Source organism: Tinamus guttatus, unplaced genomic scaffold (genome assembly GCF_059628265.1).
Source record: "Tinamus guttatus ecotype Peru unplaced genomic scaffold, ASM5962826v1 Tinamus_guttatus_pri_ptg000914l, whole genome shotgun sequence".
Lineage (NCBI taxonomy): Eukaryota > Metazoa > Chordata > Aves > Tinamiformes > Tinamidae > Tinamus > Tinamus guttatus.
In genome coordinates this window covers 63,323-90,988 of record NW_028289448.1, presented here as the reverse complement: position 1 = coordinate 90,988, position 27,666 = coordinate 63,323, and the positions used below count along the sequence as shown (strand labels likewise).

The window sequence follows — 27,666 nt, the reverse complement described above, 5'->3', positions numbered from 1 at the left end:
CCGGGCACCGTGTCCGGTCCCCGGACACCACATCCATCCCCGCACGGTGCCAGGCTCCACGCGGGCAGAGCGCGGGGAGGGGACAACACCAGGGGTGGCCTGGGGACCCGGTGGGCACGGGGAGAGGGGACAGGGGGGTGTCGCGGTGACCGCCCAGTCCCGGTGGCACCGGCAGCGCCAGCCGGCGCGTGCCCGGCCTCCGCCCCCGGCGCGAGATCCCGCTGCTTCCCTGCGTTTCCAGCCCCGCCGTTGCCATGGCAACGGGATGCAGAGGATTTCTGCGCCGCTGCTAAAAATGCCAGAAAACAGGGGCGGGTGGGACCCGCTCTGCCCCCACCCCGGGCACCCAGGGAGGGGGGATGGATGGAGACGGAGGAGGTGGAAAGGGATGGGGGGGAACGAAACGGGATGGAGGGCTGGGGATGGAGGGATGGATGGGGAGGAAGAGGAGCGAGGGGTGCAGGGATGGAGGGAGGTGAAGAAATGGATGGAAAGAGGATGACTGGAGGAGTAGAAAGATGGAGAGATGGATGGAGGTGAAGGGAAGGGATAGAGGGAAAGGAAGGATGGATGGGGCATGTGCAGGGAAAGATGGAAGGAGGAAAGGGATGGATGGTGGGACTTGAAGGGATGAAGGGATGGAGGGAAGGACAGTGGAGGTGAAGGAGGGGATGGAGGGATGGATGGAAGAAGGATGGAAGGGGTGAAGGGAGAGATGAAGGCAATGCAGGGATGTAGGGAGAGGGGAAGAGGTGCAGGGGTGGGAAGAGGGGATGGAGGGAGTGTGAAGAGATGGATGGAGGGGATGGAAGCGGCATAGAGGGGGAGAAGAGAAGCAGGGATGGATGGATGGAAGGAAGGAAGGAAGGAAGGAAGGAAGGAAGGAAGGAAGGAAGGAAGGAAGGAAGGAAGGAAGGAGGGAAGGAAGGAAGGAGAGAAGGAAGGAAGGAGAGAAGGAAGGAAGGAGAGAAGGAAGGAAGGATGCAGGGATTGATACAGGGATGGATGGAGGGATACAGGGATGCAGAGCTAGACAGGATGGAGGGATGGATGCAGGGATGGATGCAGGGATGGACAGAGCGGATGGCTATAGGGATGGATACAGGGATGGATACAGGGATGGATGCAGGGATGGACAGAGCGGATGGCTATAGGGATGGATACAGGGATGGATACAGGGATGGACAGAGCGGATGGCTATAGGGATGGATACAGGGATGGATACAGGGATGGATGCAGGGATGGACAGAGCGGATGGCTACAGGGATGGATACAGGGATGGATGCAGGGATGGACAGAGCGGATGGCTATAGGGATGGATACAGGGATGGCTATAGGGATGGATGCAGGGATGGATGCAGGGATGGACAGAGCGGATGGCTACAGGGATGGCTACAGGGATGCAGGGCTGGAGGCCCGGAAGAGCTGGAAGGAGGCTCGGCTGGACGCGAGGGGCAGGAGGACGGGCCGGGGGTGGCTCCGGGGGTGGCTCCCGGCGGCGAAGGCCGGTCCCGGTGACAGTGGCGCGGGGGGGGCGGGGGGGTGTCCGGAGGGTCCCTCCCGCCGCCGGGGGAGGCGGGGGCGCTCGCGCGTGCCCGGTAGCACCGGGGGCCGCCGCCCGCCCCCTCCCTCCCTTCCTCCCCGTTTCCGCCGCCCGGGAGCGGCGCCCGGTGCAGAGCGGCGGCACCGACCCCCCCCCCGCAGCCGTGCCCCCCCCCGCCGGTCCCGGCCTCGCCACAAAAGGAGGAGCCCCCCCCCATGGCCCCGGCCATGGCCCCCCCGCGCCGCCGCCCCCCACCCCAACAAAACCCCCCTCATCCCGAGCCGTGGCCCCCCCCCCGCCCCGGCGGAGCCCCCCGGGGAGGCGGGGGGGGGGGCGGCCCCGTTCCGGCGGGCGGAGCGGGGGGGGCCGGCGGCGGTGCCAACCCCTCCGGGGGCGGGCGAGCGGGAAAGGCTTTGGGGAGGCAGGGCCGGGGGTGGGGACCGCGCCGGAGCCTCGATCCGGCACCGGCGGACGCGGAGCCGCGCGCGCGGCGCCGGAGCCCGCGGCGGGGCGGGGAGCGGGGCCCGGCCCGGCCCGGCCCGGCCCGGTCCGACCCGGCCGGCTCCGGAGGGGGGGCCCTGCCCGCACCCATGAGCAGAGCCGCCGGCCTCCAGCGCCGGACCACGTACCTCATCTCGCTCACGCTGGTCAAGCTCGAGTCGGTGGCGGGCGACGCGGAGCAAGCGGCGGGGCCCGGCGATGCGGCGGCGGCGGCGGCGGCGGGCGGGCGAGCTCCGGGCGCCGGTGGCCGCGCCGAGGACGGCGGCGGGAAGAGCAAGAGGCCGGAGCGGCTCTTCCAGCGGCAGGACGCGCTCTGGATAAGTACGGCCGGCGGCGGCCCCCCCGACGCCGCCCCGCAGCCCGGCAGCCCCCGCAGCCCCAGCCCGGTCCCCCGGCGGCGACCGGGCGCGTCCCGGGGCCGCTCGCCTGACTCGCCGCCCGCCGTGCCCCCCAAGCCGGACCCCGCGCTGCTGCCGCCGCCGCCGCTGCCGCCGCCGGCCGTGCCCCCCAAACCCGACCCCGCGCTGCTGCCGCCGCCGCCGCTGCCGCTGCCACCCGCTGTGCCCCCCAAACCCGACCTGGCCCTGCTGCCGCCGGCCGTGCCCCCCAAGCCCGACCCTGCGCTGCTGCCCCCCAAAGCCGAACACGTCCCGCCGGGCGCGCGGGGGGCCAAGGGCACCTTGGAGGCGCCCCGCGAGTGCCCCCCGGCCGAGGGCTGCGCGGCGGGGACCCGGCGGCCGCTGCTGAGCCAGGCGACCTGGGCATGTGCCGAGGTGGCCCCCGAGGCCACCAAGCCCTACCCCGCCCCCGGGGCGTCCTCACCTCACCCATCCGCCGGTCCCCGGCGCCTCCGCTTGGCCAACAAACCCTTCAAGACGGTGACCACCAGCGGGGCCAAGATGGGCTCCGAGGCCAAGGCGGGCAAAGGTGCCCACAAGGGGCCCAGCAGCCGCCTCTCGTGGCCCGAGGGCGAGGGCAAGGGGCGAGCGAAAGGCGGGGGCAAGGCCGGCGCCGACGGGGGCCCGCGGCCGCCCGCCCGGGCCCGGCTCTCGCCCCGCAAAGGGAAGAGCAAAACCCTGGACAACAGCGACCTGCACCCGGGGCCGGGGGTGCTGACGGCGGCCGTGCCCCCCGGCGAGGGCGGCGCGGGGCTCAAGCGAGGCCGCGAGGGCGGCCGGGCCTCCACCCGCGACCGCAAGATGCTCAAGTTCATCAGCGGCATCTTCGCCAAGAGCCCGGCGGCCACCCCGACCCACCCCGCGCCCCCCTGGGCGCTGCTCAGCGCCGACCTGCCCCGCGGGGCCTCCCCCAGTGAGTACCCGGGACCCTGTTTTGGGGTGTCTGTGGGGACGGGGGGTGTCCTGGATTCGTCGTGGGGTGTCGTGGTGCTGCGTCACGGTCCCCCCCGTATTGGGGTGCGTCGGTGGGGTTGGGTGTTTTGGCTGTTGTGATGCTAGAAAGCGACGGGGGCTCCCGGACGCCTGGGCCCACCGGGCCTGTGTGGGGCTGGTAGTGAGTTGGGGGGACCCGTCTGTGGCCGGGGGACGCGTGGGTGGCATCTCCCAGCTGTGGGGCTGGCACCTATGGAGCAGCCCGGGGGTGGGTGCATAGCGGGGCCGGCCCTGGCTCCCCTCTGCCTCAGTTTCCCCCTTAGGGACCCTTCAGGAGGGGGGTCCATGGGCCATGGCCGTGGCTGTGGCTTGGCCGGTGGCCTGGTGGCCCTGTGGCCTCAGTCTGGTCACAAAGGGGACCCAGCTGGGGCTGCCCCATGGTGGGCAGATACCTGTCTGTCCGTCCCCCTCTGTGGCTGCCTGTGTCCTGTTCCGTCCACCCGTCTGTTCTCCCATCCCTGGGTCCCCTCGTCTGTCCATCCGTCCTTGTACCCACCTACACAGCGCCCGTCCCTCTGTCCAGCCACCCCGTGTCCGCCTCTCTGTCCGGCCAGGTGTCCCCTCGCCATCCATCCGTCCATGCATCCCTCCATCCATCTGCTTGTCCATCCATCCGTCCATGCATCCCTCCATCCATCTGCTTGTCCATCCAGCCGTCCATCCATGCGCCCTCAGTCTGGCCACCCACCCGTCCACCCCGTCCCCGTGTCCCCCAGGCCAAGCTGGGGGGTCCCCCCAGCACCCGCCCCACGGCGCCGCGTGGGCAGAGCCCGAGGGGGGGCCCGTGGGTGGCAGCGGGGCCCGTGGGTGGCACAGCGCCGCGATGACGCGTGGGGTGACAGGCACCGGCGTTAACCCCTTGGCTGCCGTGGGGCCTCAGCGGGGCTGGGATGTGGGGCAACCGAGGGCTGTGACGTGGGGCACCTGCTGCCCCGTTTCCTTGGTGCAGGAGACGAGATGCCCCATGGACAGGCTGGGCGCATGGGGCAGCCCAGGGTGCCCCGGTCCATGGCAGGGAGCGTGGCCGGATGGATCCCGGCACGTGCCACGTCCTTCCCCGGCCACGGAGCAGCCCCTGGCCACGCTGTGGCCTTGTGCCCATGTGCGTTGGTGCCCGGGTGCACGCCGTGGCCTTCGGGACCATTGCGTCCTCGTGCCCTTTGTGTCCTCGTGCCCGTTGTGTCCACTGTATCCTTGTGACCATTGTGTCCTCGTGCTCATTGCGTCCTCATGCCCATTGCGCCCTTGCATCCCTTGTGCCCATTGCGTCTTCGTGCCCATTGTGTCCTTGTGCCCATTGCATCCTTGTGACCATTGCGTCCTCATGCTCATTGCGTCCTCGCGCCCTTTGTGTCCTTGTGCCCATTGCGTCCTTGTTCTCATTGCGTCCTTGTGACCAATGCTTCCTCATGCCCATTGCGCCTTCGCATCCCTTGTGCCCTCACGTCCATTGTGTCCATTGCATCCTCGTGCCCATCACGTCCTCGCATCGCTTGCGCCCTCGCATCCCTTGCGACCTCGTGTCCTCATGCCCATTGCATCCTTGTGACCATTGCATCCTCGCGCCCATTGTGCCCTTGTGACCATTGCGTCCTCGTGCCCATTGCGCCCTGGCATCCCTTGCGTCCTTGAGGCCATTGCATCCTTGTGACCATTGCGTCCTTGCGCCCATTGCGTCCTCGTGCTCATTGTGCCCTTGCACCCATTGCGTCCTCGTGCCCATTGCACCCTTGTGACCATTGTGTCCTCGTTCCCATTGTGCCCTAGTGACCATTGTGTCCTCGTGCCCATTGCGCCCTCGTGCCCATTGCGCCCTCGCATCCCTTGCGTCCTTGCGGCCATTGCATCCTCGCGTCCGTTGCATCCTCACGTCCATTGCATCCTCGTGCACACCGTGGCCTCGTGCACAGCGTGCCCTCATGCCCGTGACATCCTCGTGTCAACGGGACCCTTGTGCCCATCACGACCTTGTTCCCGCCGTGACGCTGGCCCCGCCGTGTCCTGCTGCCCTCCATGCCCGGGGGAGGCAGGAGCACGGGGCGGCCGTGCCGGGGGGCTCCCGTGGGGGTGCCGCGGTCATGGCTCCGCCACGGCCCGTCCCCGTGGCCCTCCCCGCCGCCTCCACCGGGCTCGGTGCCGGGTGCTGTTGCTTGGTGACGGCTCCGCGGCCGCCCACGCCGGGAGCCGCCGGCGGAGCTGCCGGCAGGACCGGAGGCGGCCGGGCTCCCCCCGCCGAGCTCCGTCTCACCCCTCTCCTCCCCTCAGAGGCCTTGGTGAACAGCCAGGAATGGACCCTGGGTCGCTCCGTCCCCGAGATCCGCCTGGTGGGTACTGCGGCCTCGGGGCTCCCCCTCGTGCTGGTGCCACAGAGGGTCCTGATGCCGATCCCTGCCCTTCCGCAGGGTGTCCTGGGCAGCAGCAAGAGCGGGAAGTCGGCCCTCGTGCACCGCTTCCTCACCGGCTCCTACGTGGGCCTGGAGCCCACGGAGAGTGAGTGGCTGGGGTGGCCATGGCCACAGGGTTTGCTATGGCCATGGGCTTGGGCATTGCCATTGAGTTGGGTTTGGCCGTTGGGTTGGGTTTGGGCACAGCCATGAGCCTGGGCATGGCCATGGGATTGGGCATGGCCATTGGGTTGGGTATGGCCATTGCATTGAGTTTGGCCATTGGGTAGGGTTTGGCAATGGAGTTGGGCTTGGCCACAGGATTGGGCATGACCATGTAGCTGGACATGGCCATGTAGCTGGGCATGGCCATGGGGCTGGTCTTGGCCTTAGGGCTGGGCATGGCCATGAGGCTGGGCATGGCCATGGGGCTGGGCATGGCCATGGGGCTGGTCTTGGCCGTAGGGCTGGTCTTGGCCATAGGGCTGGGCATGGCCATGGGGCTGGGAATGGCCATGGGGCTGGTCTTGGCCGTAGGGCTGGGCATGGCCACGTAGCTGGGCATGGCCATGGGGTTGGTCTTGGTCGTAGGGCTGGGCATGGCCATGAGGCTGGACATTGCCATGGGGCTGGGCATGGCCATGGGGCTGGTCTTGGTCGTAGGGCAGGGCATGGCCATGAGGCTGGGCATGGCCATGGGGCTGGTCTTGGCCATAGGGCTGGGCATGGCCATGGGGCTGGGCATGGCCATGGGGCTGGTCTTGGTCGTAGGGCAGGGCATGGCCATGAGGCTGGGCATGGCCATGGGGCTGGTCTTGGCCATAGGGCTGGGCATGGCCATGAGGCTGGACATGGCCATGGGGCTGGTCTTGGCCATGGGGCTGGTCTTGGTCATAGGGCTGGTCTTGGCCATGTAGCTGGGCATGGCCATGTAGCTGGGCATGGCCATGGGGCTGGGCATGGCCATGGGGCTGGTCTTGGCCATGGGGTTGGTCTTGGTCATAGGGCTGGTCTTGGCCATGGGGCTGGGCATGGCCATGTAGCTGGTCTTGGCCATGGGGCTAGTCTTGGCCATAGAGCTGGGCATGGCCATGAGGCTGGACATGGCCATGGGGCTGGTCTTGGCCATGGGGCCGGGCATGGCCATAGGGCTGGACATGGCCATGGGGCTGGGCTCCTCCCTGGCCGTGTGCCCTCCCCATGGCACGGTCCCTGCATGGTGGGACTGCGCTGACACTCCGGCTCTTCCCCTGGGTCCAGGTGGGCAGTTCAAGCGCGAGGTGCTGGTTGACGGTCAAAGCCACCTCCTACTCATCCGGGAGGAAGGAGGTGCCCCGGACGCCAAGGTACGAGGGGGCTCCGGGGGTGGCCGCGGCCGGCGACGCGGAGCCGTGACGTCCCCGTGTCCCCCCCCCGCCTCCAGTTTGCCAACTGGGTGGACGCCGTCATCTTCGTGTTCAGCCTGGAGGACGAGAGCAGCTTCGAGGAGGTGACGCAGCTGCACGAGCTGCTCAGCAGCCACCGAGCCCCCGGGGACGTGGCCCTGGCGCTGGTGGGGACGCAGGGTGAGCCGGCGGGGCGGCGCGGCGGGGCCGGGGCACCGGGACCCCCCGCTCAGCCCCGCGCGCCGCCCCATAGACAAGATCAGCTCCTCCAACCCGCGCGTCATCGAGGACGCCCGGGCCCAGGCGCTCTGCGGTGACATGAAGCGGTGCCTCTACTATGAGACCTGCGCCACGTACGGCCTCAACGTGGACCGGGTCTTCACCGAAGGTGGGCGATGGGGTGCGCGGGGGAGGTGGGTGACAGGGACGCGGTGGCCGTCCCCGCGGGCGGGCCGGGTGACGCTGCCGCTGTCCCCGCAGTGGCGCAGAAGGCGGTGGCCCTGCGGAAGCAGCAGCAGCTCCTGGCGTCCTGCAAGTCGCTGCCCAGCTCCCCCAGCCACTCGGCCGGCTCCACTCCTGGTGGTGGCATCCAGGTGGGGCCAGCGCCAGTGGGACGGGGACAGGGATGGGGATAGGGACAGGGATGGGAACGGGGATGGGAACAGGGATGGGGAAAGGGACGGGGACGGGGATGAGGACAGGGACGGGGACGGGGATGGGAACGGGGACAGGGATGAGGACAGGGACAGGAACGGGGACAGGGACGGGGACAGGGACAGGGACAGGGATGGGGACGGGGATGGGAACGGGGACGGGGACAGGGACGGGGATGGGGACAGGAACGGGGACGGGGACAGGAACGGGGACAGGGATGGGGACAGAGATGGGGACGGGCACAGGGACAGGGATGAGGACAGGGATGGGAATGGGGACAGGGACAGGGACGGGGACGGGGACGGGGACGGGAACGGGGACAGGGATGGGGACGGGGATGGGAACGGGGATGGGGACAGGGACGGGGACAGGGTCTTGGTCATAGGGCTGGGCATGGCCATGGGGCTGGTCTTGGCCATAGGGCTGGGCACGGGATGGGGACAGGGACGGGGATGGGGACGGGGACGGGGACGGAAACGGGGACGGAAACGGGGATGGGGACAGGGACAGGGATGGGGATGGGGTCTTGGTCATAGGGCTGGACATGGCCATGGGGCTGGTCTTGGCCATAGGGCTGGGCATGGGATGGGGACAGGGATGGGGAGAGGGACGGGGATGGGGACGGGGACGGGGACGGAAACGGGGACGGGGACAGGGACAGGGACAGGGATGGGGACGGGGTCTTGGTCATAGGGCTGGGCATGGCTATGAGGCTGGACATGGCCATGGGGCTGGTCTTGGCCATGAGGCTGCGCATGGGACGGGGACAGGGATGGAGACGGGGACAGGGGACGGGGACAGGGATGGGAATGTGGACAGGGACAGGGACGGGGACAGGGACGGAGACGGGGACAGGGATGGGAACAGGGACAGGGACGGGGATGGAAACGGGGATGGGGACAGGGACGGGGATGGGGATGGGGACAGGGACGGGGAAAGGGACAGAGATGGGGACAGGGACAGGGATGGGGACAGGGACGGGGACGGGGACAGGGACGGGAACAGGGACAGGGATGGGGATGGGAACGGGGATGGGGACAGGGACGGAGATGGGGACAGGGACGGGGATGGGAACGGGGGCGGGGACGGGGATGGGGACAGGGACAGGGATGGGGATGGGGACGGGGACGCGCCGTCGCTGACCCCCTGCCCGCCTGTGCAGGCCAGCAACGGTGGCCACACCAGCGACTACTCGTCCTCGTTGCCCTCCACGCCCAACGTGAGCCACCGGGAGCTGCGGGGGGAGCCGGTGGCCACGCTGGGCACCCCCGGCTCCCTGCACCGCGGGGCCAAGCGCCGCACCAGCCTCTTCGCCGTGAGTCCCCCGCGGCGTCCCCGGGGTGGGACATGGGCAGGGAGGGGACAATGGGGACACCCAACCCGAGTCCCTTCCCACAGAACCGCCGGGGCAGCGACTCGGAGAAGAGGAGCTTGGACAGCCGGGGCGAGGTGGCGGGCAGCGGCCGGGCCATCCCCATCAAGCAGGTGAGCGGGTCCCCTTGCTGTCCCCCCTTGCTGGCCGCGGTTCCCCTTCTTCCCCGTCCGTGTCCCCAACTCCCTGTCCCCTCGTCGCCGTCCCCTGGGCAGAGCTTCCTGCTCAAGCGCAGCGGCAACTCCCTCAACAAGGAGTGGAAGAAGAAATACGTCACCTTGTCGAGCAACGGGCTGCTCTTCTACCACGCCAGCATCAACGTGAGTGTCCCGGGGCCGGCGGGGACATCCTGGTGGGGACGTCCCGGGTGGGGACGGGCGGCGCTCAGCGCCCTGCCCGGCCCCGCGCCAGGATTACATCCACAGCGCCCACGGGAAGGAGATGGACCTGCTGCGCACCACGGTCAAGGTGCCCGGCAAGCGGCCGCCGCGCGCCGTGTCCGCGTGCGGCGCCGCCGCCAGCATCAACGGGCTGCTCAAGGACGTGCAGGCGCCCGAGGGCGGCGGTGAGCGGCCTTTGGGGGGACACGCTTGTCCCCAAGGGACCCTCGGCCGGGTCCCCGCGTCTCAGCCGTGTCCCCTGGCCGCAGGCAGCACCTCCCCGGTGGGGCTGAGCCTCCCGCCGGAGCCGGGCGCCAAGGGCAAGGAGCGCTCGCTGCAGCGCTGCGCGTCCGCGTCCAGCGCCAAGATGCCCAGCACCGGTGAGTGTCCCTGTCCCCACCACCGGGGAGGGTCCCCGTCCCTGTCCCCTCCACCGGGGAGGGTCCCCATCCCTGTCCCCTCCACCTGTGAGCGTCCCTGTCCCTGTCCCCTCCACCGTGGAGGGTCCCCGTCCCTGTCCCCTCCACCGATGAGTGTCCCCTGGCCCCTGCTGGCACCTTCTTGCTGGGCTGGAGCTCACTGGATGCTGAGGGACCTGGGGGACGCAGCGGTCCCGTTGAGCCTGGTGGCCCTGCGGGCTCTGGTGACCCTGGAGAGCCGGGTGGCCTCCAGAGGACCTGGAGGACCTGGTGGCCTTGGTGGCCGCATTGCCTGGTGATCCTGGTAGCCCTTGTGAGCCTGGTGGCCCTTATGGTCCTGGTGGCCCTTGTGAGACCAAGGGGACCCAGGGGTCCCTATGGCCCTGGTGCTCCCAGTGAGACTGTGGTCCTGGTGGCCCCAATGAGACCTGTGGTCTTGGTGCTCCCAGTGAGACCTGTGGTCCTGGTGGCCCCAGTGAGACCTGTGGTCCTGGTGGCCCAATGAGACCTGTGGTCCTGGTGGCCCAATGAGACCTGTGGTCCTGGTGGCCCCAGTGAGACCTGTGGTCCTGGTCGCCCAGGGGGGCCTGTGGTCCTGGTGGCCCAGTGAGACCTGTGGTCCTGATGGCCCAGTGAGACCTGTGGTCCTGGTGGCCCAGGGGGGCCTGTGGTCCTGGTGGCCCAGGGGTCCCTATGGCCCTGGTGCTCCCAGTGAGACCTGTGGTCCTGGTGGCCCAATGAGACCTGTGGTCCTGGTGGCCCCAGTGAGACCTGTGGTCCTGGTGGCCCCAGTGACTCAGGTGGCCCTGGTGAACTTGGTGGCCCCAGGGACCCCCATCATCGCTGGTGGCCCCGGGGAGCCCGGCGGCTCCGACGGCCCCGGTGACCCCCCCGCACCCCTCAGAGGCCCCCCCCGGCTCCGAGGCCGTGTCCAGCCCCGGCAGCGCGGGCCGGGAGCCGCCGCCGTCGCCCATGGTGGACAGGAAGAAGCACCGGAGGAAGAAGCTCTCGACGCCGTCCAAGACGGAGGGCTCCGCGGGCCAGGCGGAAGGTGAGCGCCCCGGGGATGCCGCGCGCCCTGGGGACCGTGGCCACCGGGGTCGCTAGCCCGGGGCCACCGGGACGATGCCGCACGCTGGGATGCCCCCGGGATCCAGCAGAGCATCCCTGGGGACCCGGAGGTGACGGCCACCACCCCGTCCTCGCCACATCCCGTCCCCTCTCGCTCGCTCTGCAAACGCCGCTTCGGGCTCCTCTCGTGACTCTCTCTCCCCCTTTGCTCTCTCCGCTCTCGCTGCCCGGGACCCTCCGCAGCCAAGCGCAAAATGTGGAAATTAAAAAGCTTTGGTAGTTTAAGAAATATTTATAAAACAGGTAACGCGGCCCGCGCCGGCTCCACTCATGCATGCGCCTCTGCCATCCCCGCCTGCCGCCGCTGTCCCCCGTGGCCGTGCCCTGGGGGTGGCTGCCACCCGATGCCACCGCGGTCATGGGGACATGGGGACACGGGAGGGCCCCGGAGCCGGTGCCAGCGCCCGCGCGGGGCTCTCGCCCGCAGAGGAGGAGAACTTCGAGTTCATCATCGTGTCGAGCACGGGGCAGACGTGGCACTTCGAGGCCGGCAGCTTCGAGGAGCGGGATGCCTGGGTGCAGGCCATCGAGAGCCAGATCCTGGCCAGCCTGCAGTGCTGCGAGAGCAGCAAGAACAAGGTGGGACGGGCGCGGGGACGGGGACACCGCAGGGACGGGCGTGCTGCAGGGATGGGGACACCACGGGGACGGGGGTGGCGTGGGGACAGGGACACCGCGGGGACGGGGGCACTGTGGGGATGGGGGCACAGCAGGGACGGGGACACTGTGGGAATGGGGACACCATGAGGACAGGGGCGCTGTGGGGACAGGGACACCGTGGGGACGGGGGTGTTGCAGGGATGGGGGCACCGTGGGGATAGGGGCACCGTGGGGACGGGGGCACAGTGGGGACGGGGACACTGTGGGGATGGGGACACCATGGGGACAGGGGCACTGTGGGGACAGGGGCGCCGTGGGGACAGGGGCATCACGGGGACAGGGGCACTGTGGGGACGGGGGCACCGCAGGGATGGGGACACCATGGGGACAGGGGCACCGTGGGGATGGGGACGCTGTGGGGACAGGGGCACCATGGGGACAGGGGCACTACAGGGACAGGGGCACTGCGAGGACAGGGATGCCACGGGGACAGGGGCACCATGGGGACAGGGGCACTGCGGGGACAGGGATGCCGCGGGGATGGGGTCATGGCGAGGACAGGGGCACCACAGGGACAGGGGTGCCGTGGGGACAGGGGCACTGTGGGGACGGGGGCACCATGGGGACGAGGGCACCACAAGGACAGGGGCATCGCAGGGACAGGGGGCGCCACGGGGACAGGGGCACCGTGGGGACATGGGCACCGTGGGGACGGGGGCACTGTGGGGACAGGGGCATCACGGGGACAGGGGCACCATGGGGACAGTGACACCGTGGGGACAGGGCACCACGGGGACAGGGGCATCGCAGGGACAGGGACAGGGGCATCGCAGGGACAGGGGCACCATGGGGACAGGGGCGCCATGGGGATGGGGACACCATGGGGACAGGGGTGCCGTTGGGACAGGGGCATCGTAGGGACAGTGACACCGTGGGGACAGAGGCACCACTGGGACAGGGGCATCGCGGGGACAGGGACACCATGGGGATGAGGGCACTGTGGGGACAGGGGCATCACGAGGACAGTGGCGCCATGGGGACAGGGGCACTGCAGGGACAGTGACACCGCGGGGCCGCCCCGCTCAGCGCCGCTGTCCCCGCAGGCCCGTGTGGACAGCCAGAGCGAGGCCGTGGCCATCCAGGCCATCCGCAACGCGCGCGGGAACTCGCTGTGCGTGGACTGCGGGGCGCCCAGTGAGTGCGCGGCGCGGGGACGGGGACCAGCGGTGTCACAGGGGACAGGGCGCCGCGGTGACACGGGACACGGGGCGCCAGGGTCCACGCGGTGTCACAGGGCACGGGACACGGGGGCCGGGGGGTGTCACAGGGGACAGGGCACCGCGGTGACACGGGACACGGGGGTGCCAGGGTCCGTGCGGTGACACGGGACACGGGGTGCCAGGGGCCACGCGGTGTCACGGGATAGAGGTGCCATGGGCCGTGTGGTGTCACAGGGCATAGGCGGTGTCACAGGACACGGGGTGCCAGGGGCCACATGGTGTCACAGGGCACGCAGTGACACCAGGCATGTAGTGCCACCAGCTGCGTGATGCCACAGACCATGCAAAGTCATTGCTCATGTGATGCCATGGGCCATGAGCCATGCAAGGCCATGCAGTGCCACCAGCCATGCAGTGCCACCAGCTGCATGGTGCCACGGGCCATGCAAAGTCATGGCTCGTGCGATGCCACGTGATGTCACGGGCCATGCAAGGCCATGTAGTGCCACCAATCATGCAATGTCACCAGCTGCATGATGCCACGGACCATGCAAAGTCATTGCTCGTGTGATGCCATGGGCCAGGTGATGCCATGGGCCATGAGGCATGCAATGTCATGGGCCATACCATGTCACCAATCATGCAATGTCACCAGCTGCATGATGTCATGGGCCATGCAAAGTCATGGCTTGTGCGATGCCACAGGCCATGTGATGCCACAGACCATGGGCCATGCAGTGTCACCAATCACACGATGCCACCAGCTGCATGATGCCATGGGCCATGCAAAGTCATGACTCATGTGATGCCATGGGCCACGTGATGCCACAGGCCATGAGCCATGCAATGTCATGGACCATGCAGTGCCACCAATCATGCAGTGCCACCAGCTGCATGATGACATGGATTGTGTAAAGTCATGGGCCATGCAGTGCCACCAGCTGCATGGTGCCACGGGCCATGCAAAGTCATGGCTTATGTGATGCCATGGGCCACGTGATGCCACAGGCCATGAGCCATGCAATGTCATGGACCATGCAGTGCCACCAATCATGCAGTGCCACCAGCTGCATGATGACATGGATTGTGTAAAGTCATGGGCCATGCAGTGCCACCAGCTGCATGGTGCCACGGGCCATGCAAAGTCATGGCTTATGTGATGCCATGGGCCACGTGATGCCACAGGCCATGAGCCATGCAATGTCATGGACTATGCAGTGCCACCAATCATGCAGTGCCACCAGCTGCATGATGACATGGGTTGTGTAGTCATGGGCCATGCAATATCATGGACCATGCAGCGCCACCAATCACGCAATGCCACCAGCTGCATGATGCCATGGGTTGTGTGGTCATGGGCTATGTAATGTCATGGGCCATGCAGTGCCACCAGCCATGCAGTGCCACCAATCATGCAATGCCACCAGCTGCACGATGCTGCAGGTCATGCCAAGCCTTGGCTCATGCAGTGCCAGGGGCTGCGCGATGCCGTGGGTCACGCAACGCCGCAGGCCGTGCCGTGGGTCCCACGGCGGTGTTGGCTCTGCCATGGCCACACAGTGCCACGGGGCCACCCGGTGTCCCCACCCCGACATCCTCTGCCCCCCGCAGACCCCACGTGGGCCAGCCTCAACCTGGGCGCGCTGATCTGCATCGAGTGCTCGGGCATCCACCGCAACCTGGGCACGCACGTGTCGCGCGTGCGCTCCCTGGACCTGGACGACTGGCCGCGGGAGCTCACGCTGGTGCTGGCCTCCATCGGCAACGCCACGGCCAACAGCATCTGGGAGAAGAACCCGCAGGGCCGCTGCAAACCCACGCCGGACTCGTCCCGGTGAGCCACCCTTTGCATGGGGCACCCGTGGCACCAACGCTGAGGGTGAAGGAAGCTCTGGAGAACGTCTAGGGCCACCTCGAGGAGGTTCCCTGGGTGTCCCCCCAGGGAGGCGCGCGAGGGGGGACATGGGATGGACCATGGGGACCCCAGCATGGTCATGGGGGACATGCAAAACATGACATGAGCCATGGGAACCACAGCACGGGTCATGGGAGACATGGGGAACACGGCACGGGTCATGGGGGACATGAGGAACATGGCATGGGCCATGGGGACCCCAGCACGGGTCATGGGGGACATGGGGAACATGGCATGGGTCATGGGGGACATGAGGAACATGGCATGGGCCATGGGGACCACAGCACGGGTCACGGGGGACATTGGGACCGTTGCATGGGCCATGGGGACCGTAGCACAGGTCACAGGGGCCATGGGGGCCACGGCACGGGTCATGAAGGACATGGGGACCATTGCACGGGCCACCTCGAGGAGATTCCCTGGGTGTCCCCCCAGGGAGGAGCGCGAGTCGTGGATCCGGGCCAAGTACGAGCAGCGGCTGTTCCTGGCGCCGCTGCCGGCGTCGGAGGAGCCCCTGGGCGAGCGGCTCTTCCGAGCGGTGCAGGACAAGGACCTGGAGACGGTGCTGCTGCTCCTGGCCCACGGCAAGAAGGAGCAGCTCAACGCGGCCAGCGGCGACGCGGAGCGCCGCACGGCGCTGCACGTCGCCTGCGACCTGGCCCTGGTCACCATCACGCAGCTGCTCGTGTGGGTAGGTCGGGGCTGGGGGACGTGGGGCGGCCGGGAGGGACGGGATGTGGAGGTGGGAGGCCTGGCGTGGCCCTGGGGGATGGGGTTGGGCTATGGGGGACGTGGCATGGCCATAAGGTACATGGAATGGGCCATGGGGAGCACTGCGTGGTCATGGGGAACATGGTGGGGACATGGTATGGGCCATGGGGACCACAGCATGGGTCATGGGGGACATGGGAAACATGGCATGGGTCACGGGGGACATGGGGGACACAGCATGGGCCATGGGGACTACACCACAGGTCATGGGGGACATGAGATGGATCATGGGGACCACAGGGACCACTGCATGGTCATGGGGAACATGGTAGGGACATGGTATGGACCATGGGGACCACAACACGGGCCATGGGGGACATAGGGGCCATGGGGACCACAGCACAGATCACGGGGGATGTGAGGAACACGGCATGGGCCATGGGGACCAGAGCATGTGTCATGGGGGCCATGGGGTGGACAATGGGGACCACAGCATGGCCATGGGGGACATGGGGGCCATGGCATGGACCATGGGGTCCACAGCATGGGTCATGGGGGACATGGGATGGACCATGGGGACCACAGCATGGTCATGGGGGACATGAGGAACATGGCATGGGCCGTGGGGACCACAACATGGGTCATGGGGGCCATGGGGGGGACCATGGGGACCACAGTACAGGTCGTGGGGGACATGGGATGGATCATGGGGACCACAGCATGGTCATGGGGAACATGGTATGGGCCATCGGGACCACAGCACGGGTCATGGGGGACATAGGGGCCATGGTATGGGCCATGGGGACCACGACACGGGCCATGGGGGCCATGGGATGGACCATGGGGACCACAGCATGGATCACGAGGGATATGAGGAACACGGCATGGGCCATGGGGATCATAACATGGGTCATGTGGGACATAGAGGCCATGGCATGGGCCATGGGGACCGGAGCATGTGTCATGGGGGCCATGGGGTGGACAATGGGGACCACAGCATGGCCATGGGGAACATGGGGGCCATGGCATGGACCATGGGGTCCACAGCATGGGTCATGGGGGACATGGGATGGACCATGGGGACCACAGCATGGTCATGGGGGACATGAGGAACATGGCATGGGCCGTGGGGACCACAACATGGGTCATGGGGGCCATGGGGGGGACCATGGGGACCACAGTACAGGTCATGGGGGACATGGGATGGACCATGGGGACCACAGCATGGTCATGGGGAACACGGTATGGGCCATCGGGACCACAGCACGGGTCATGGCGGACATAGGGGCCATGGTATGGGCCATGAGGACCACAGCATGGGTCATGGGGGCCATGGGATGGACCATGGGGACCACAGCACGGATCACGAGGGATGTGAGGAACACGGCATGGGCCATGGGGATCATAACATGGGTCATGTGGGATATAGAGGCCATGGCATGGGCCATGGGGACCGGAGCATGTGTCATGGGGGCCATGGGGTGGACAATGGGGACCACAGCATGGTCATGGGGAACATGGTATGGGCCATCGGGACCACAGCATGGGTCATGGGGGACATAGGGGCCATGGTATGGGCCATGGGGACCACGATACGGGCCATGGGGTCATGGCATGGTCCATGGGGAGCACAACACGGGTCATGGGGGCCATGGGATGGACCATGGGGACCATAGGATGCGTCACGGGGGCCATGGGGACCACGGCACGGGTCACAGGGGCCATGGGGGACATGGCATGGGCCATGGGGGCCATAGCACAGGTCATGGGGGACATGGGATGGACCATGGGTGCCATGGCACGGGTCACAGGCTCCATGGGGACCACGGCACGGGTCACAGGGGTCACAGGGTCCATGGGGGCCATGGCATGGGGGCCATGGGGAGCACACCACGGGTCACAGGGGCCATAGGGGCCATTGCATGGGCCATGGGGACCACAGCTTGGGACATGGGGACCACGGCACGGGTCACAGGGTCCATGGGGGCCATGGCATGGGCCATGGGGGCCATAGCACAGGTCATGGGGGACATGGGGACCACAGCACAGGTCATGGGGGACATGGGGACCACGGCACGGGTCACAGGGTCCATGGGGGCCATGGCATGGGCCATAGGGGCCATAGCACAGGTCATGGGGGACATGGGATGGACCATGGGGACCATAGAATGGGTCACGGGGGCCATGGGGACCACGGCACGGGTCATGGGGGTCATGGGGACCATAGCATGGGTCACGGGGCCATGGGGACCATGGCACGGGTCACGGGGGCCATAGCACAGGTCATGGGGGACATGGGATGGACCATGGGGACCATAGAATGGGTCATGGGGGCCATGGGGACCACGGCACGGGTCACAGGGGTCACAGGGTCCATGGGGACCATAGCACGGATCACAGGGTCCATGGGGACCATAGCATGGGTCACAGGGGCCATGGGGGCCATGGCACGGGTCACAGGGTCCATGGGGTCCACGGCACGGGTCACAGGGGTCACAGGGTCCATGGGGGACATGGCACGGGTCACGGGGGATGTGGGGGCCATGGCACGGGTCACGGGGGCCATGGGGACCACGGCACGGGTCACAGGGGTCACAGGGTCCATGGGGACCATAGCACGGGTCACGGGGACCATGGGGACCACGGCACGGGTCACAGGGTCCATGGGGACCACGGCACGGGTCACAGGGGTCACAGGGTCCATGGGTGCCACGGCACGGGTCACGGGGCCATGGGGTCCACGGCCCGGTCCAAGCGCAGCCCGCCCCCCCCGCGCTGTGCCCGCAGTACGGCGCGGACGTGGCGGCGCGGGACGCGCGGGGCCGCTCGGCGCTGTTCTACGCGCGCCGCGGCGGCAGCGCCGAGTGCGCCGACATCCTGCGGCAGCACGGCTGCCCCCCGGACGGCAGCCCCCCGGCCGGCGGCGCCCACGAGCCCCGCGCCGCCCTCGTATAGCCCCCCCCGGCCTCCCGGACGCCTGGGCCCCTCGCGTGGGGGGGACTGGGAGGGGGACGAGGGGGCTGCCTGGCACCGCGGGTGGTGGCATCTGGTGACACCCCTTGCACTTGCCAACCCCTGCACATGCCAACCCCTGCACATGTCACCTCCCCGCACATGTCACCCCTTGCACATGTCACCCCCTGCACATGTCACCTCCCCGCACATGTCACCCCCCCTGCACATGCCACCCCCCCCCACACATGTCACCCCTTGCACATGCCACCCCCTGCATATGTCACCTCTTGCACATGTCACCCCTTGCATATGTCACCCGTTGCACGTCACCCGTTGCACATGCCACCCCTTGCATATGTCACCCCCTGCACATGCCACCCCCCTGCACATGTCACCCCTTGCACATGTCACCTCTTGCACATGCCACCCCTTGCACATGCCACCCCCCGCACATGTCACCCCCCGCACATGTCACCCCTTGCACATGTCACCTCTTGCATAGGTCACCCCCTGCACATGTCACCCCTTGCACATGCCACCCCCCTGCACATACCACCCCCCCTGCACATGTCACCCCTTGCATATGTCACCCCTTGCACATGCCACCCCCTGCACATGTCACACCCCCCCCCCCCCGGCCCCCAGCCATGCTGGCCCGCCCTGGCCGTGTCACCGGTGCCCATGTCACCCCCCCTCCATGGCATGTTTGCCCGTGCCACCTCCACATGCCACCTCACCCGTGCCGCTGCCCTGCCTGTGACACCCCTGCCCGTGTCACCCCGCCCGTGCCACCCCCGCCTGGGCCGCCCTTGTCCATGCCACCCTCGGCCGGGCCACCGCTGCCACCACTGCCACCACTGCCACCACTGCCACCACTGTCCTTCCCAACTCGTCACCGCCGCACCCGGCCACCGGTGCCCCCTGTCCCCGCTCACCCCTCACCACCCCGTCACCTCCGTCCCCGTCACCTCCGTCCCCGTCACCTCCGTCCGTGCCACCCTGCGGCTGCCACCCCCGGGCAGGGGACACCGGGGCCCCCTTTTCTAAATGACCTTTTGTACAACCCCCCCCCCAACCCTATTTAATTTATTGCTTCATTTAGACTTAAGATAGACCCCCCCCCCGCCACCCCCCCGGCCAATGTCCCTCACCGGTGTCCGGGACCGGGGGGGGGGACATGTCCCCCTGTCCCCCCCGCGCACCCCGGACCCCCCCATGAATGTAGAGGCGCCCGCAGTGACGTCACCGACGGGGCTGAGCGGGGACCGCACGGGGGGGGACATGGCGGGTTGGGGACATGGCGGGTTGGGGACATTGGGGGGGGCGGTCTGGGGGGGTGGTTCGGGGGGGGGGGCCCTGTACAGCGTTTTGTCCCCGCGTCCCTGTAATTACGTAACAATGTCGCATTTTGGCGCTGTGACCGCGGCCTGGCTCCTTGGGGGGGACACGGGGACACGGGGACGTGGCTGCCATGGGGGCCACTGGTGGGGGGGGGGGGGCACCTTGCAGCGCCCTGCGGGGTGGTGGGACATGGGGGGGGACATGTGGCACCGGGGGGGGGGACATGCGGCATTGGGGGGGACATGCGGCATTGGGGGGGACATGCAGCAAGGGGGGGGACACGCAGCAAGGGGGGGGGACATGCAGCAAGGGGGGGGACACAGAGCAAGGGGGGGACAGCAGAGCCATGCAGTGAGTGAGGGGCTGCTGGGGACACTCAACGTTTGGGGGTGTCTATAGAGCACGGTGGTGGTGACCCCTGCAGTGTGACAATGGCCCTTGCGGTGGTGGCACTGGTGGCCCCGGTGGGACCGCGCAGGCTGGGAGCGGCGCTGGTGGCCCTTGCGCTGTGGTGATGGTGGCCCGCGCCACGCGCCGGTGGCCCGTGAACCGTGATGATGGTGGTGGCCCACACGGTGTGACGATGGTGGCCCATGTGACATGGTGATGGGGGCACGTGAAGCATGACAGTGGTGGCCCATGCACCATGATGATGATGGTGGCCTGTTCAACATGATGCTGGTGGTCCATGCAGCATGACGATGGTGGCCCATGCACCATGATGGCAATGGTGGCCCATGCACCATGATGATGATGGTGGCCTGTGCTCCATGATGACAGTGATGGTCTATACAATGGTGGCCCATGCACCATGATGATGATGGTGGCCCATGCACCATGATGATGCTGGTGGTCCATGCAGCATGACGATGGTGTCCCATGCACCATGATGGCAATGGTGGCCCATGCACCATGATGATGATGGTGGCCTGTTCAACATGATGCTGGTGGCCCATGCAGCATGACGATGGTGGCCCATGCAGCATGGTGGTGATGGTGGCCTACATGGCATGATGACGGCGGCCCATGCAACATGATGCTGGTGGCCCACACAGCGTGATGACAGTGGCCCATGGACCATGATGATGCTGGTGGCCCATGCAGCAGGATGATGGTGGCCTACGCACCATGATGATGATGGTGGCCTGTGCACCATGATGGCAATGGTGGCCCATGCACCATGATGATGATGGTGGCCTGTGCTCCATGATGACAGTGATGGTCTACACAGTGGTGGCCCATGCACCATGATGATGCTGGTGGTCCACGCACCATGATGATGATGGTGGCCCATGCACCACAATGATGCTGGTGGCCCATGCACCATGATGCTGGTGGCCCACGCATCATGATGGCAATGGTGGCCCATGCATCACAATGATGCTGCTGGCCCACGCACCATGGTGATGCAGGTGGCCCATGCACCATGATGCTGGTGGCCCATGCACCATGATGACGATGGTGGCCCACGCACCATGATGCCGGTGGCCCATGCACCATGATGGCAATGGTGGCCCATGCACCATGATGATGATGGTGGCCTGTGCTCCATGACAATGATGGTCTATGCAATGGTGGCCCATGCACCACAATGATGCTGGTGGCCCATGCACCATGATGACGATGGTGGCCCATGCACCATGATGCTGGTGGCCCGTGCACAATGATGCTGGTGGCCCATGCACCATGTTGCTGGTGGCCCATGCACCACAATGATGCCGGTGGCCCATGCACCATGATGCTGGTGGCCCATGCACCATGGTGATGCTGGTGGCCCATGCACCATGGTGATGCTGGTGGCCCACGCACCATGATGACGATGGTGGCCCACGCACCACGATGCCGGTGGCCCGTGCACAATGATGCTGGTGGCCCATGCACCATGGTGATGCAGGTGGCCCTTGCACCATGATGCTGGTGGCCCGCGCACCATGATGACGATGGTGGCCCATGCACCATGATGCTGGTGGCCCACGCACCATGATGACGATGGTGGCCCACGCACCACGATGCCGGTGGCCCGTTCCCCACGCCGGTGGCCCCCGCGGTGCCGTCGCTCACGGCGGGCCGGCCGCGGTCCCCGAGCGGTTGGCGGCCGGCGGGCGGTAGCGGGGCCGGTAGCCGTAGGGGCGCAGGTGGTGGCCCAGGTACTCCAGCGCGTACATCTGCTCCCCGCTCACGTAGTGGAAGGACACGGCCAGGTCCGAGCAGCACTGGGGGCCCTGGGGGCGGGGCAAAGGTGGGCGGGGCTTGCATGCAAATGGGGAGGGCGGGGGTGGGGCTCGTGTGCGAATAGGGTGGGTTTGGCTTGGGGGGGGAGGGGGCAGTGGGCGGTGCTAGATCAGGGGGTGGGGCTTCCATGCAAATTGGGTGGGCGGGTCTTAGCGCTGGGGGGAGGGGGTGAGGTGGGAGGGTGGCGCTGCCTCAGTGGGTGGCGCTTCTATGCAAATAGAATGGGTGGGGCTGTGGGTGGGGTTTGCATGCAAATTGAGTGGGTGGAGCTCAGTGGCAGATGGTGGGTGGTGCTTCTATGCAAATAGGATGGGTGGGGCTATGGCTGGGTGGTGGTTTCTATGCAAATAGAGTGGGCGGGGCTGAGCACTAGGTGCAGGGGTGCAGTGGACAGGTATTGGCTGGTGCTGGCTCTATGGGCGGGGTTTCCATGCAAATAGGGTGGGCGGGGCTCCGTGTTGGCTGGAGGGGGCACAGCGGGCAGGTATTGGGTGACGCTGGCTATGTGGGCGGGGCTTGCATGCAAATAGGGTGGGCGGAGCTTGGCAGGAGGCGCCTTGGTGGGCCATCGCACCCCGCTACGGGTGGGCGTGGCATGCAAATGAAGTGGGCGGAGCCAGGCAGCCGGCCGCAGCTTGGTGTCTATTGGGCGGGACCATGGGCGGAGTGCGGGGGCGTGGCCTAGCGGGTGGGCGGGGCAAGGGGATCCCGGGGCGGCTGGGTGCAGCTTGGTGTCTATTGGGCGGAGCTCGGGGGCGTGGCCTAGAGGTGGGCGGGGCAAGGGGATTCCGGGGCAGTCAGGTGCAGCCTGGTATCGATTGGGTGGAGCGCGGGGGCGTGGCCTAGGGGGTGGGCGGGGCAAGGGCATTCCGGGGCGGCTGGGTGCAGCTTGGTGTCTATTGGGCGGAGCGCGGGGGTGTGGCCTAGGGGGTGGGCGGGGCAAGGGCTTTCCGGGGCGGCTGGGTGCAGCTCGGTGTCTATTGGGCGGCACGTCCCCATGGGCGGAGCTTGGGGGCGTGGCCTGGGGGTGGGCGGGGCAAGGGGATCCCGGGGCGGCTGGGTGCAGCTCGGTATCTATTGGGCGGGACCATGGGCGGAGCGTGGGGAGCGTGCAAATGAAGTGGGCGGAGCTAGGCAGCCGGGTGCAGCTTGGTATCGGGCGGGACGTCCCCATGGGCGGAGCTTGGGGCGTGGCCTGGGGGTGGGCGGAGCAAGGGGGTCCCGGGGCGGCTGGGTGCAGCTCGGTATCTATTGGGCGGGACGTCCCCATGGGCGGAGCTTGGGGGCGTGGCCTGGGGGTGGGCGGAGCAAAGGCATTCCCGGCACTCACCGCGAGCACCGGGTAGTAGGAGTACTGCGGGTAGAAGCGGTCGCGCGGCAGCGGCTCCGTGAGGTGCCGCTCGGGCGGGAAGGCGTGGAAGGTCTCGCGGCCCCGCGTGTCCCGCGAGTCGCCCGCCTCGACGCCCACGGCCTCCATGCAGCGCCCCAGCGCCACGTCCTCCACGGCGCTCGTGTGGCCGCACGCGCCGGCCGCGAGGGCGCCCACGAAGCGCCGCAGGGCCTCCCGGCTCAGCACGTAGCCCGCGCCGCCGCTCATGTAGCCCTGGCGCACGAAGGGCCGGAAGCGCTTGCCGAAGTAGACGGGGCGCTCGGGGCTGTGCGCGGCCAGCAGCCAGCGCAGGTTGGCCACCAGCACGAAGGTGTCGTCGTCCGCCTTGAGGAACCAGTCGGCCTGGTGCAGGTGGTGCCGGTGCACGTACTGGAAGGCGCGGATGGTTTTCCAGTAGAGCTGCTGGCGGCCCTCGCCCACGGGCAGCCCCACGGCCGGGAAGCGCTCGTCGCGCCGCGAGCTCATGAACAGGGCCACGTCGCAGTGGCGGCTCCACGTGGCCCGCACGTGGCGCGCCTTGGTGGCCAGGTTGCGCGGGGCCGTCATCACCCAGCACAGGACGCGCACGCGGCGCGCCAGCGCCTCCGCCTCGCTGCTGTTCACTGCGGGGACGGGCGGGGGGGCCTCAGCGCGGGGCGGGGGGACGTGGGGGGACCGTGGGGTGGGGGGACGTGGGGGTCCCATGGGGATCCCATGGGGCAGGGGGACAGGGTAGTCCCGTGGGGCGGGGGGACGTGGGGGTCCCATGGGGGTCCCATAGGGCAGGGGGACGTGGGGGTCCCATGGGGGTCCCATGGGGCAGGGGGACGTGGGGGGACCGTGGGGGTCCCATGGGGCAGGGGGACAGGGTGGTCCCGTGGGGTGGGGGGACGTGGGGGTCCCATGGGGCAGGGGGACGTGGGGGTCCCATGGGGGTCCCATGGGGCAGGGGGACGTGGGGGGACCGTGGGGGTCCCATGGGGCGGGGGGACGTGGGGGTCCCATGGGGCAGGGGGACGTGGGGTTCCCATGGGGATCCCATGGGGCAGGGGGACATGGGGGTCCCATGGGGGTCCCATGGGGCAGGGAGACAGGGTGGTCCCATGGGGCAGGGGGACATGGGGGTCCCATGGGGCAGGGGAACGTGGGGTTCCCATGGGGATCCCATGGGGCAGGGGGACAGGGCGGTCCCATGGGGCAGGGAGACATGGGGGTCCCATAGGGCAGGGGGACAGGGCGGTCCCATGGGGCAGGGGGACGTGGGGGTCCCATGGGGCAGGGGGACATGGGGTTCCCATGGTGGTCCCTTGGGGCAGGGGGACGTGGCAGTCTCATGGGGCAGGAGGACATGGGGGTCCCATAGGGCAGGGGGACAGGGCGGTCCCATGGGGTAGGGGGACATGGGGTTCCCATGGGGCAGGGGGACGTGGGGGTCCCATGGGGGCTCCTCGCCCCATCCTGCACCCAGACAGCCCAAGTCCCATGGACCCGGACACAGCCCCAGCATTCCCGGGCACCCCCCCCGCCATGGGGGCCCAGGCGTCCGGGCAGCCCCTCCCGGTTCACCTGTGCTGGGGGGCAGGCGGTGCCAGGCCATGGGGCGCAGTGGGGCCGGGGGGGGCACCAGGGCCTGGCGCAGCCCGTGCAGCAGGGCCCCCCCCAGGAGCAGCCCCACGGCGAAGCCCAGGGGGAAGGGGGGCACCCGCGGGAGCCGGGCGCACATGGGTGACACTGCGGGGGACACGGGGACACGGGGGGGACACGGGGACACGGGAGGGACACGGGGACATGGGGGGGACACGGGGACATTGGGGGGACATGGGGACATTGGGGGGACATGGGGACATGGGGGGGGCACGGGGGGGGACACGGGGACACGAGGGGGACACGGGGACATGGGGGGACACGGGGGGGACACGGGGGGGACACGGGGACATGGGGGGGGACACGGGGACATTGGGGGGGACACGGGGACACGGGGGGAACACGGGGACACGGGGGGGGACACGGAGGGGGACACGGGGGGACACGGGGACATGGGGGGGACACGGGGACACGAGGGGGACACGGGGACACGGGGGGGGCACGGGGACACGGGGGGAACACGGGGACATGGGGAGGGGACACGGGGACACGGGGGGGGACACGGGGACATGGGGGGGCACGGGGACATTGGGGGGGACACGGGGGGGACACGGGGACATGGGGACATGGGGGGAACACGGGGACATTGGGGGGGCACGGGGACATTGGGGGGGACACGGGGACACGGGGGGGGACACGGGGGGGACACGGGGGGGGACACGGGGGGGGACACGGGGGGGGACACGGGGGGGGACACGGGGACACGGGGGGGGAACACAGGGACATGGAGGGGGACACTCGTACGAGCTGTTCTCCCACGGGAGGGTTTCAACCCCCCCCCCCGGACCCGCCCCCCCCCGGCCACCACGTCCCTTGTCACTGTTCGACCCCCCCGACCACTTCCCGCCACGCGACATCCCTGTCCCCACCCCCCCCCCACCGAAGCCACCGTGTCCCTCCATGTGACACCGCCCCGCCCAGGCCACCCCCTCCCTGTCCCGGCTTGACCCCCTCCCAAAGCCACCAGCCCCCCCGTGTCCCCCCCACGCGGGATCCCCGTGTCCCCCCACGCGGGATCCCCGTGTCCCACCCCCGGGATCCCCGTGTCCCCCCACCCGGGATCCCCGTGTCCCCCGCCCCGCGATCCCCGTGTCCCCCCCCCCAGGATCCCCGTGTCCCCCCACGCCGGGATCCCCGTGTCCCCCACCCGGGATCCCCGTGTCCCCCCACGCGGGATCCCCGTGTCCCCCCCCCCGGGATCCCCGTGTCCCCCCACCCGCGATCCCCGTGTCTTCCCACGCGGGATCCCCGTGTCCCCCCCCCCGGGATCCCCGTGTCCCCCCACCCGCGATCCCCGTGTCCCCCCACGCGGGATCCGGGACACGCGGCTCCGCCCGGAGCTCATTAGAGCCGCTAATTAGGGCCAAGCGCGGGGGGGGTCCCAGGGGGGTGGCTGTCCCCAAACCCCCCCCCCCGCGGCGCTGTCCCCCCCCGCCCCGGGAAGGGGGGGTCTGAACCGGGGGGGTCCGACCCGGGGGGGTCCGACCCGGTACCTGCCGCGGTCCCGCTCGTGGGTCCCGTCCGGGGCCGCCCCGGTCCCGGTCCCGCCCCGGGGCGGGGGCAGCGCGGGCGGGGCCCGGGGGGGGCGGGGGGGGAGCCGTGGCCCGGGGGGGGGAGGGGGGGGGGCAGAGGTGCCCAAAGGGGACCCAGCTGTGCCCAAAGGGGACCCAGATGTGCCCAAAGGGGGGTCCCAGATGTCCCCAAGGGGTCCCAGCTGTGCCCAAAGGGGACCCAGATGTGCACAAAGGGGCACCCAGATGTCCCCAAGGGGTCCCAGCTGTCCCCAAACAGGCGCACGGAGGGGACCCCGCTGTGCCGGACACGCCGGGGTGGCCCCATGGTGCCGGCTGCGCCGGGCGGTGGTGGCAGGTCCCCACGGTCCCCACGGTCCCCACAGTCCCCAGGGTCCCCACGGTCCCCGCGGTCCCCACGGTCCCCACGGCGCCCCGTGGCCGCGTCCCCGCCCCACCGGGTACACAGACGCACCCAGACACGGAAACGGTGACAAAGGGGACAAAGGGGACAAAGGGGACAAAGGGCTTTTATTGCGGGAGGCCGGGCGGGACGGGCCCGTGGCGGGGACACGGGGCCGGTGTCCCCCTGCTGTCCCCCTTATGGGGGACATCCCCGTCACCCGTGGGGCAGCAGCTTGGGAGGCGCCACAGGCGGCCTTGGCCACCAAAAGAGCCACCGTGGCCACCAAAAGAGCCACCGTGGCCACCAAGAACAGCTGCTGTCACCAAGCCCTGTCACTTTGGTGGCCAAGGTCCATGGGCGCGGTGGCTCTGGCCACCTCCAGGGTGACCTTGGCCACCACGAAAGCAGCTCCGGCTGCTCAGAGTTTGGCCGTGGCCACCAAAATACCGGTCTTGGCCACAAAAGAGCAGCCTGGGCCACTAAAGGCGGAGCTGGAGCCACCAAAGCGGAGCCTTTGGCCACTAAAGCGCAGCCTTGGCTACCAAAAGAGCAGCGCTGGCCACCAGGGAGGCTTCCCGTCCCCACGCGTGTCCCCCCGTGCC

At 68.7% G+C, this 27,666-nt stretch overlaps 2 protein-coding genes across 2 annotated transcripts; one reads left to right on the top strand and one right to left on the bottom strand.

Moving 5' to 3' along the window:
• Positions 1-2,081: 2,081 nt before the first annotated feature.
• Positions 2,082-18,561, top strand: AGAP2 (ArfGAP with GTPase domain, ankyrin repeat and PH domain 2). Its single transcript, XM_088537958.1, is given in 19 exon segments — positions 2,082-3,355; positions 5,701-5,759; positions 5,838-5,925; positions 7,080-7,165; positions 7,243-7,384; positions 7,458-7,592; positions 7,685-7,797; positions 9,021-9,173; positions 9,257-9,343; positions 9,446-9,550; positions 9,642-9,795; positions 9,880-9,996; positions 10,934-11,080; positions 11,344-11,403; positions 11,588-11,739; positions 12,864-12,954; positions 14,592-14,814; positions 15,331-15,586; positions 18,394-18,561. Coding segments are annotated over 19 exon segments (3,558 nt in total). The 5' UTR covers positions 2,082-2,133.
• A 3,398-nt stretch (positions 18,562-21,959) lies between these two features.
• On the bottom strand, positions 21,960-25,226 carry LOC148591225 (glycoprotein-N-acetylgalactosamine 3-beta-galactosyltransferase 1-B-like). The gene is made up of 3 exons (XM_088537957.1): positions 25,070-25,226; positions 23,465-24,126; positions 21,960-22,124 (listed from the first exon to the last, which is right to left on the bottom strand). Exons 1-3 carry the CDS (start codon positions 25,224-25,226, stop codon positions 21,960-21,962), a joined length of 984 nt encoding a protein of 327 aa, XP_088394083.1.
• Positions 25,227-27,666: the final 2,440 nt, after the last annotated feature.